Here is a 12,500-nt window from a genome sequence, read left to right as displayed (position 1 = left end):
TAACCCCTTGTATATAATACTGAATATTACGACTTTTTAAAGTTTGAATTCCTTCAGTAATAGATAGGAAGAAAATAACTTTAAAGGCAAATAACTCAGAAACTGTTAATTTCTCCAAAAAAAATAATGTGATATTCTTATTCTACGGACAAAAATACATAGAAAAATCTATATTAAAATTACTTTTAGCGCTGTACGCCAAACGGAAAAGACCCCTACTACTACTACCATAATTGCCATTGCTAAAATTACTACTACTTCTACCACTATTTTTACTACTACTACTATAATTAACACAACAACTATGATTACTACTCCTACTACTACTATAATTGCTACTACTACTATTATAATTACTAGTACTACTTGATTACCACTACTACTATAGTTACTATAAGTACCACTACAACTATTTTAATTAATACTACTACTTTAATTACTATTATTACTTGAGTACGACTACTACTACTATAATTACTACTACTACTATAATCACTATAACTACTACTACTATTATAATTAATAATACCACTACTATTAAGATTAATAACATCACTACTATCATAATTAATAATAATATAATTAATATATAGTACTACAACTACTACTATAATGATGATGATGATGATGATGAGATGATGATGATGATGATGATGATGATGATGATGATGATGATGATGATGATGATACTAAGTGAAGACAGCAACCACATTAATCCGGGTCATTGTAATCATGATGATGATGATGATGATGATGATGATGATGATGATGATGATGATGATGATGATGATGATGATGATGATGATGATGATGATGATGATGATGATGATGATAATAATAAGTGATTGGTTCATTGTAATCATGGGTTTGGCAACCTCCACTAAGCACATTTGACTCCTTATAAAAAAGAGTTTATATGATACAAAGGTGTCGTTACTTCTTTCACGTGTTAAGCAGAAAACGCCAATGTTCTTGTCAAAAAAAAAACTCAAACTCGGTGTCACAGAGAACCTGGTGTCGGCAATACCAATATTATGATATCGTCAGAACAACAACGGCAAGGAAATATATAAAGCTATTTAAAAAGGGTACATAATGCGACTATTCATGTCTTGAATACGTGTGACTGCAATTTTTTTTATGATTTTAATTCTGCAAGGGTATCCCCTAAAACCATTTTCTATCACAGGGTATTACTCAAAGAAAATGTTAACGCCGGAAAGCATAAACTATACTAAAAAATTATAAAACAATTTTATTATCAACAATAACAAGGTGATGATAGTTTAAATAATAATAATAATAATAATTAATAAATAAATAAATAAATAAATAAATAAACTGTTAGACTGATACCCATTAAATCAGCTTCAATATATGGAATTCGCTCAAAGAAACTTCCTATATCACAAACCCGCGCAACCAGACCATGGTTTTTGTAGGTCAAAGTCAAAGTCAAAGTCAAAACATTTTATTCCATTAAATTACAATGGTTATTCTTTACATAAATATATATATATTTACATTTGAATATTTAAGAAGTGTTCTTTTAATTTCATTTTAAAATTACAGAAGTTGTTAATGCCTCTTAAATTATCTGGTAGCATGTTCCATAACTTGGGTCCACGTATTTCCATTTGTCGTGCCCCTGTATTGGTATTCGATCTCTTGACAAAAAGGGAATTTACTTGGCGTGTCTGGACACCTGATGTGTTCCCTACGGTTTGCAAGGCCATCAACCAATTCGGATAATTCCCATGAATAAGTTTGTAAATAAATAAACATGTGTCATAGCTGCATTTAAAGTGAACTTTTAACCATTTTAATTTTTTGATATGTGGGGTGATGTGATCAAGTTTACTGATATTACCTAGTGCTACTCTGGCAGCAAAATTTTGTAATTTTTGCACTTTTTGCATCTGGGTTTTGTTAGTCGAACCCCAGATGTTTGAACAATAGTTAATTATGCTTAGAGCTAGAGTTTGTACAACCAAGATTCTAGTTTCAGTAGTGATCTGATTTCGTATGTGATTAAGATATAACAGGGTACCCACTACTTTCCTGTGTATTTTGTCAACGTGTGGTTCAAATGTCATGAATCTGTCTATTTGTACTCCTAGATTATTCACTGAAGTGCTCGGTTTGATAGAGCAGCCTTCAAATTCTATGATTGTGTCACTGGGAATTTTAGCAATGTTCTGCCGACTACCTATGAATATACATTGAGTTTTATGTGGATTTAGTTTAAGTCCATTAGTGTCAAAATATAGTTTTGTTTGTGTTAGAGTATCTTGCGCGTTTCTTATTAATGTATTTAAGTTGTTTACTGAATCACTATGAAGAAACTGTGAATCATCGGCGTACTGCACTAGAAGGCAGTTATTTGCTATTGTTGATAAATCATTTATGAAAATTGTAAATAGGATCGGACCTAAAATAGATCCTTGCGGAACACCAAAAGGTACTTCTTGTTTTGATGACATACTATTATTGATTCTTACCGATTGGGTCCTTGTATATAAATAACTTGTAAACCAAAAGGTATCAATTTTATGATTTACTAATTTGCTAAGGAGAATTTCATGGTTAACACTATCAAAAGCCTTAGAAAGGTCGCATAATGTGAGTAAATTTACCTGATTTTTGTCAATGTTATTATAAATCTCATCAGTGATTTGCAGTAAAGCTGTTTCAGTTGATAACCTATTTCTAAAACCATGTTGTGTTTTAGATAATAAGTTCTTGGCCTCCAGGAAATTCGTCAGTTGATTTGCTACAATTTTTTCAAGAATTTTGGATAATATAGGGAGTATAGTAATAGGGCGATAATTATTGACATCGTCTATATCCCCCGACTTGAAAATTGGTGTTACTATACCATGTTTCCAAAGCGATGGAAAGACACCAGTGACCAGAGAGGTGTTAATAATAACCGTCAAATAATGTAGAGTTGCGGGTAGACTATCTCTGATAAAGCGCAAAGCAATACCGTCTGCTCCTACAGCATTTGTTTCGCTAAGGTGTTTTATTACTAAGATGATTGTTTCTACGTCCACTGGTTGTGGTCTGAAAAAATTAGTTGTAATCCTTTTCCGATCTATATTTGGTTGTAATGTAGAAGCAATTGTTTTCTCGTAAGTTAGTTTACCAATTTTTGAAAAAAAGTCATTAAAATGGTCTGTTCTTTGTATGGGACTTGTGCAATCACTAGTGAGGCACTAGTGTTCTAACAATTTTCCATGTTTTATCAGAGTTGTTCTTATATTCTGTGAATTTATTTCTGAAGTAATTTATTTTTGCACATTTAATTAGCACTTTTACATTTTTCTTTTTTGCTTTGTAATCTATCTGAAAGGCAGCCTCATTTCTGTTACTTTTAAGAGTTTGGTGGGCATTATTTCTATCACTAATGGCTCTCTTGATGTCGTCGTTTATCCATGGAGCAGGGGGACGTCTGACGGTTCGTGTTACGTAGGGAGCCAGCGAATCAATGCTGTTTTTAATAACTTCTGTTAAGATAGTTACTTGATTGTTTACATTATCTGTCAGTGAAATATTTGATAGTGTCATTTCTTTAGACAAGATAAGCTCGCAGAAAGACTGAGGGTCGTAGTGTTTAAAATCGCGAAAAGTTTTTATTACTGGTGGTCTCTTTGTTTTCTTTATATTTAACGTCATCGTGATGAGTTCATGGTCAGCAACATGGCACGGGATGACATCGAAGTGGAGGATGAGGTCTGATCTGTTAGTTATTATTAAATCTAATAGAGAAGAGGTGTTTACTGTAATTCGTGTAGGTTTGTCTATTATTTGTTCTAATTTATTTTTCTTTATCATCTTAGCTAACTTTGCATTAGATTTTGTTAAATCATCATTTAGGTCACATAAGATGAAAAGCGGTTTCTTTTTTAAAGACATTTCTCTGAAAACCTTTTCAATGTATTCAAAAGATTCCGAGGTAGCATGGGGGTGCCTATAGACAGCGCCAACAATAAAGGAAGGAAGCATGTTGCTCTGTACGGTAACCCAGACATCTTCTACGGCAGTATTGTTAACTGCTGTAGTAGATATCCTGATTGACTTCAGGGTATCCCGTACATATATACATACTCCTCCTCCTCGCCCTGCATCACATCTAAAAACTTTAAAATTTAGAATATTGACGAAATTACTGACCATTTCCTGGTGGAGCCATGTTTCACTTATGCATAATATGTCTATGATTCTCTCCTCAACTAGCATTTTAATTTCTTCAAAATGTCCGAGGAGAGACTGAGCATTGATATGTTCTATTTTTATGGCATTATGCGATCTAGTCACTAGTAACGCTGACGGCGTTGCCTTGTCAAACATTCTGATCGCGCTTGTACTTGTTTCTGTTTAAGAATACTTTAACGTTGTCGGGAAAAGTATCAGAGTCTATAAACAACTCGGGCTTTATGTCCTTTCCCCTTACTGACACCGTGAAACTGGTGTAGTAGTCATGTGTCATCACTGTCTTATGGGCTTTTACACTTGAGATGTTTTTAAACTTTTCTGATAAGTGTTGTTCAATGTCCTCTTCGTTTGTGTCTGGGTGACAACTGGTGATGTAGAGGTAGACTGTGTCCGGACGATCTGCTCCCTTTAGCGGTTTTGGTGTTTGGTGTTCTCGGTCTTGTTTGTCTTTTCTTCTCTGGTTTCTCGATATAACTTTTGTGTAACCGTCTTCATTAACTTGTGTGGACCGTTCTGCATAGTTGTTAATGATGACTGGTGGCGCTGCTGGAGGAGGGGGGGCAGTGGGTAGGGCGGTAGCCCCTTGCACCTGCTGCTGAGCTGTTTCCTCCCAGTGGCGGTTGGGGTCGAGTTGTTTGCTTGTTGTTGTTCCTGTTGTTCTGTTTTTTTCTAAAGCTCCGTTTAGGTGTTACTTGTGTAGTAGCTTCAGCCTTGTTCTTCTTTGGCGTGTTGGTTTTGGGTCTGACGGCAGGAGGGCTCTTAGTGGACTTTGGGGAGGCGGGGGGGTCTGTATGGGCCGGGGTCTGCTGGCTAGGAGCGCCGGGCGAGGGGCACGTGGGTGGCTCAGCAGAGTTGAAGGCCGGCGAGTCACCAAGGGCGCGGGGCAGCTGGCTGGCCGCGGGCAGGGAGAGAGGGGAAGGTTGTGGGAGAGGAGGACTGCCGATCGTGGGTATGTGCGTGGAAGGTGTGGAGGAGGGGTTTGGGGTGGAGGTAGGGGGTGTTGTGACTGGGGGAGGAGATGTGAAAGGGAAGGTTTCATACGTGGTCTGATCACGGGTGGGGGATGGGGGGTAGGGGGGTTCCTGTGTGACCGATGTGACCTCTGCTTGCCCAATGATTTTGTTTATGGAGAATTGCTGTTCGGAGAACATTCCGATCAACAAGTCGATTTTGTTCTCGATCAGAATTTGATCAGTGCAGGAGGGCCCATTACAGGTCTGTGTTTCTTGGTCTGTACTCTTTTGGAAAAATTTAACAAAAGAAGTAGAAATACCTGATTTCTTAGGTGGTGACCAGTCTGTTGGGGGAGTGTCCGTTGTAGTTGTTGCGAACACTATGTTTGGATTACCGACACACTGTTCAATCATAGTGTGCACGATAATGTTTATCATCCGCTTAGCGTCCCGTGTCGTGTTCCTGGGTTTTCTAGAGTCGGACAAACTGATTACTATGTTATGGGCCTGTTCAATTTCAGCCGGCCTGTAATATTTTTTTATCTGATCACAGATTACCGACCTTGGCCATGCTAGTTTAGTAGCAACAAAACACAGAATTGTGTTTAGCACTATTGTTACACTGCCGAATTGATATATTGCTTTATCACTTGTATCATTGCTGTTGGTGTGAAGGGGCCCCTCACCCTGGGCCGGGGGGCAGCCTTGACCCTGGCTGCCATGGGGGTGCCCATCCTCGTGGGCGGTGAGGCAGCTCTGACCCACGCTGCCGGGGGGCCCATATCCTAGGGCTGAGGTCCCGGAACCCTGGGAGGGGAGCACATTACCCTGGGCCAAGGGTCCCCTTTCTCTCTGGGGATAAGAGCTCGTGCTAGCTGCCCGAGGAAGCACCAGGGAAGCCCCCTGGTTGGCCCCCTCAAACCCGGGGGGAGGGGTCAGATTACCCTCTGACATTGCGGGACCATGAGAAGGCATGGTTTGCTGAGTTGCGGGGCTGCGGCGGAGAGGAGGCAAAAACACGTCCGATCACCACGGCGGCTAGACTCAGAGATCGAGCAGCGAGATCAGAGGGTCGTGGTGAACAGGTTCAACCTGGAAATATATCATAATAATTCTGAGTTTTATGGGTTGAAAATCTTCACAGAATAATTGAATGTTACGAAATGTATGGTTGGCCGCATTAACCAAAAAGTGTTACCCATCTGTTCATTTAGCCCATGTGACCCAAATATCTCGTTTTTTTCCCTAACCACTTGAAACAAAGAAGCTGCGACTGAGGTTCAGTCGGATCGTCAAGTGATTATATATATATATATATATATATATATATATATATATATATACACGCATACACACACACACACACACACACACACACACACACACACACACACACACACACACACACACACACACACACACACACACAGCTGTATCAAGAACTTTAGAAAAGGAAAAAAAGAAAAGAACCAAAAATGTACACTGTAAAAGACGAAAAAATAAATCCCAAGTGAAGGCAAAAAAGACTAGAGATAGATGGAAATCCTACTGTGAAAATTTATACCAGAAAAAAAAAAAACTTTTAAATCCATGTCCCAACTATTTGATCAGTGTAAGCAAAGAACCGCCACCGCTGTAAACTAAAGTACAAAAAGCAATTCAAGAGTTAAAAGATGAAGAAACTAACAGGATTTGACGACATTCTTGCCGAACTGGTAAATAGGGGTGATGAAAGTGTTATTGAAGCCGAATGAATGGCCTGAGGACTGGGTTACATTAATCTTCATTCTTATACCTAAAAAAGGAGATACATTAGAATGCTGTAATAACAAGACAATTGCTCTTATAAGTCACTGTAGCAAAATACACCTGAAAATAATTGCTGGGCGTTTGAAATAAAAATTGGATAATGAAAATGTAGAGAAACAAGCTGGATTTCGTCCTGGAAGAAGTGCTGGAGACTAAATTCTATATATATCAGATGATATATATATATATATATATATATATATATGTGTGTGTGTGTGTGTGTGTGTGTGTGTGTGTGTGTGTGTGTGTATGTATGTACACAAACAGACACACACACACACACACACACACATACACACACACACACGCACGCACACACACACACACACGAACACACACACACACACACACACACTGTAAAGGCTCTATATGAACGCCTTAAACATATGGTTTAGCAGGAGCAGTGAAAGGGACGGTTGGCTTAACCTCTTTTATTTAGAAGCGTAAGCAACACAGATATTCACACGATACAAGTCTGGGTAAGGCTTAGTGCTAGTCGTCAGCCCGGAGGGGGGGCGCGCGGCTGGAGCCAGCCTGACCCGACAAGCGGTCGGCAGGAACTCTCTGAAGTGACTATCTCCTGACCTGGGTCATCCTGAGCCTTAAGTACTGGTGGGTGGCGTGGGGCGCGCCCTCTGGGGCCGCCGGCTGGCTTGGGCCAGCATGGGCACACCACGCTGGAGCTTAACCACGTGGGAGCTATTTATACACTGATACCGCTCGGCTACTTACTCACGCCTCGCCCTCGAGGCGTCTGATATTTGCCTCAAGGGTTCTTGACTTGTAAATACTTCGTTCTTGCGTGTGCTGTCCCTGATGCATCTTCGTGGCTGCTCGTCCCTGTCGTCGTCTTCATCTTGGTCCCTGGTAAATCCGTTCGTCCTCGACATCCACACGTCCTCGAAGGTCTCGGATTCGTCCTCGTAGTCCTCGACCAGGCCTAACTCGGCGGCTTACTCGCCCAATGCACTTTCCCGCAGATCTCATCCAGGTCCTTCTTGCTCGTACCGACGTCCTCGTTGTCCTTGTCAGGATCACGGGCGTCCGGCAGGAAGCGTCCTCTTCAAGTTCCTGGAGGTTGAGTGGATCTGCGGCGTCCAGGCAAGTTCACAGCATTATGGGTCAACTGGTACCTGCTCTGGTGAGTTCCTGGTCCTTCACTGGATCGACGGGCGTAATTATCCTAGTCTTTCTCGGTTTCTGGCGAACTTCCGGTGACGATTTCCACAGCGCCCGAAGGTGGCCGTTTCTGCAGCAGGGCCTCCTTCGGTACTATGACAGATATCGTGAACAAGATTATACACATAAGGGCCAAGATAGTAAGAGAAAGAAAGACAACAGAGAAGAGGGGATGTTAAGCGCCACTAGCCGATTATTTATATAATCGGCTAGTGGCGATTTTCGTTATTTTCGTCTTCTTCTTTTCTTTCTTTTTTTTTTTCTTTTTGTGTTTTATTTTCACAAAGTTAAGGAAAAAAATAAGAGAGAGAGACGGTAACAGCGGTCCTCATGAACCTAGCTTGAACTGCTAACCGTCTCTGATAGACAGGAGGGTAAATAAGGGAAATGACAAAGGCATCTGCAAGGATTTACTTAAATCAATTGTCGTAACACAGAGAAGAAATGCATGTCACAAGTCACACATCACGACTCGACAAACTCGCGGGAGTGCGTGAGTGTGTGTGTGTGTGTGTGTGTGTGTGAGTGCGAGTGACAGTTAATGAGAGTGAAAGTGACCTCACACAGACCGGACATGGGTGCCAAACACGGAAATTAACGTTCATTTTACACAAATGCAATAAACTAGCTATGGAAGTAATACAAAATTATTTCAAATACTACATTGAATTTAACATTTAATGATATGTGACAGAATGACGCACTAATGAATGGTGACGTGAAAAAAATTCGCGAGCGAATCTTCTCGGGGAACAAAAATTCTGCCGAGGTAACATGTCAAACTGCGCATACAGACTTCAATTGACGGGGGTCTCTGTACCCTAATTTGCCGTACTTTATGAAGCGAAATGAACTGGGAAAATATTAATAACCCTCTCTATCTGCGAATCTGTGATGGGCGCTCATGCACTGAATGCTCTATGGCTATTTATCATGAATCACAACTCGATGGGATTTACCCCAAATATGGCAGCGACGTCAAGGGGATGTGATTATTAAGAGAATCTCAATTCTAGCTTAAACCCTAGTCCTACATTATTTAATGGACGTAACCGCGGGTCACACCGGCTCAAAAAATTGCCGAACGAACTAACGTCGGAGCGCGGATCTATTAGGCATATACGCAACCCCAATACCGTGATCACACAGTAATGTGATAAGAGGTCAGCAATGGAAAGCGTACCATTTGCTGTCAATTAGCAATTTAACCTAGCAAAACCAGCGTGAGCATAACTGCACATACAGCTTAACACATTTATGGGGAAGATAAAAGAAAGGAAAAATGGCCCAAATATGTACTCACAACAGGTTCTGAAGACTTTTGTGTGTATGGGAGCGATTTGGTCCGAGCGATAACCAGATTTCGGAGACTGTGAGTCCATTGTTGTGTGCCTAAAGGACGCAACTACCATCCTGCCACCACTTATGTAAAGGCTTTATATGAACGCCTTAATCATATGGTTTAGCAGGAGCAGTGAAAGGGACGGTTGGCTTAACCTCTTTTATTTAGAAGCGTAAGCAACACAGATATTCACACGATACAAGTCTGGGTAAGGCTTAGTGCTAGTCATCAGCCCGGAGGGGGGGCGTGCGGCTGGAGCCAGCCTGACCCGACAAGCGGTCGGCAGGAACTCTCTGAAGTGACTATCTCCTGACCTGGGTCATCCTGAGCCTTAAGTACTGGTGGGTGGCGTGGGGCGCGCCCTCTGGGGCCGCCGGCTAGCTTGGGCCAGCATGGGCACACCACGCTGGAGCTTAACCACGTGGGAGCTATTTATACATACTTATACACACACACACACACGCACGCACACACACACACACACACACACACACACACACACACACACACACACACACATATACACACACGTACGCACACATACACACACACGCACACACACACACACACACACACACACACACACACACACACACACATATACACACACGTACGCACACACACACACGCACACACACACACACACACACACACACACACACACACACACGCACGCACACACACACACACACACACACACACACACACACACACACACATATATATATGCCAATATATTTACATATTTATTCATTATTTTATTCCATTATTCAATATAGTGTCTATATCTGTGCACTGAATGGCTGGACAAAGTTAGTATCCTAGGCGATATATATATATATATATATATATATATATATATATATATATATCTCCAAGATGCGATTTGGTGAAATAAATGAATGGGGATATTTATAAGATATCCGTACAAATTTCAACTAAAGGGGAGTCTAAGAAACAGGAGAGAAACACAAGGGAATGTGCTTATCATGTTACTCTAGACAGTAAGAGGTAAATAGAGATAATGATCTACAACTCATGAATGCTGCTCTGCAAGTGCCAGTCATTCACAGGATTCCATGAAGTTCTGAGGACAGAACTGCAGTGTCAGGTATTGTATAATGTTTTTTTTTCTTTTGTAAATATTTGATTGGTCTAACTTTTAATTATATATACATACACACACACACACACACACACACACACACACACACACACATATATATATATATATATATATATATATATGTGTGTGTGTGTGTGTGTGTGTGTGTGTGTGTGTGTGTGTATCTAAATATTTATACATATATATGTATATACATGAATATGTATAAATATATTTGTATATATGCACACACATATGTATATATATAGATAGATAGATAGATAGGTATGTGTACGTATATGGTAGAAAAACCCACAATGCAAAAACTAGATTTTTGAAAGTGAGACTACAGTTTCGAAATCCCCTGGATTCCACCTCCAGAAGAGTAAAGGGAGGGAAGGGGTATAAAAGGGAGAGAGGAGAGGCAACGCAGTATCCCGGGGTAGGTGAGGACAAGCGAACGGAAGCGAAGGGAGGTCAGGTCAGGTCGGAGGATCGGGTGGACTATGTGCTGGGTGCCTACGGGAGAAGGCGGAAGATGTGGGAATCGAGGAGAATATCGGTAGGAGAAAAGCCGCTGATCAAGTTGAAATTAGGCATTGGCTTTATTAAGAAGGATTCCACCAGTCTGCGGGCGCGGACACCAGCGGAAGGAGAGAAAAATCGCGCCGCTGACCAGTCCATCTGAAGGCCTGTGTCCGACTATATAGATAGATAGATAGATAGATAGGTATGTGTACGTATATGGTAGAAAAACCCACAATGCAAAAACTAGATTTTTGAAAGTGAGACTACAGTTTCGAAATGGATTCCACCTCCAGAAGAGTAAAGGGAGGGGAAGGGGTATAAAAGGGAGAGAGGAGAGGCAACGCAGTATCCCGGGGTAGGTGAGGACAAGCGAACGGAAGCGAAGGGAGGTCAGGTCAGGTCGGAGGATCGGGTGGACTATGTGCTGGGTGCCTACGGGAGAAGGCGGAAGATGTGGGAATCGAGGAGAATATCGGTAGGAGAAAAGCCGCTGATCAAGTTGAAATTAGGCATTGGCTTTATTAAGAAGGATTCCACCAGTCTGCGGGCGCGGACACCAGCGGAAGGAGAGAAAAATCGCGCCGCTGACCAGTCCATCTGAAGGCCTGTGTCCGACTAATGGCAAAAGAGGGCGTTGTTATTGTGTCCCCTGGATACAGCGTACAAATGTTGAGACACACGCTTAGTGGGACTGACGCCATAGTATTGCTTATCACAGGGGGCAAAAGAAAAATCTGATGCACTCAACGCACCTTCGAGGTAGAGGGATGACTGGTTTGGACTAGTTTGTGACGGAGAGTGTTCCCCTGAGGACAAATCAGCCTGCAGTTGAGAGGGTGAAGAGGGCGACGGGGGGAGTAGATCTCTGTGTAGGTTAGAGCTGAGCAGGGGCAGGTGAGGAGGAGAGAAGTCGTAGTAGAAGGTCTAGATTTTGCATTGTGGGCTTTCCTACCATAGTATCAGCACGGAAGAGTGTTTTACTATTGATATATGTATATACGAATATACATACATATTTATATATACATATATATGAATGCATATATATATATAAATATGTATATATATATATATATATATATATATATATATATAAAAGCCATTCATTCGACTGCAGGACATAGGTCTCTCTCAATTCACTATTGAGAGGTTATATGGCAGTGCCACCCTTGCCTGATTAGATACCCTTCCCAATCAACCGCGGTTCGGCGCGCTAACACTTGTGCCACGGCGGCGAATTCCCCTACGACACCTGCATTTGACTTCTCAAGGCGATAGGTCGTTTTCTCGCCGTTAGATTGGGCTCGAGCCAGCAGTCAGAGCACAGGCATTTTTACGGCTGCCGCGTCGGGGGAATATATATACG

General features: G+C 41.4%; 1 protein-coding gene across 1 annotated transcript in view; it reads left to right on the top strand.

Annotated features, from left to right (window-relative positions):
* Positions 1-10,543: 10,543 nt before the first annotated feature.
* LOC125034040 overlaps positions 10,544-12,500 on the top strand; it is a 6,768-nt gene continuing 4,811 nt past the window's right edge. The window contains exon 1 of the mRNA XM_047625680.1: positions 10,544-10,612. Coding sequence (XP_047481636.1) covers positions 10,544-10,612 — 69 coding nt within the window. The remainder of the gene's footprint in view (positions 10,613-12,500) is intronic.

The sequence above is a fragment of the Penaeus chinensis genome, chromosome 17 (genome assembly GCF_019202785.1).
Source record: "Penaeus chinensis breed Huanghai No. 1 chromosome 17, ASM1920278v2, whole genome shotgun sequence".
Taxonomy (NCBI): domain Eukaryota; kingdom Metazoa; phylum Arthropoda; class Malacostraca; order Decapoda; family Penaeidae; genus Penaeus; species Penaeus chinensis.
The sequence above is the reverse complement of the archived record's forward strand: the minus strand, read 5'-3'. Positions and strand labels throughout refer to the sequence as shown.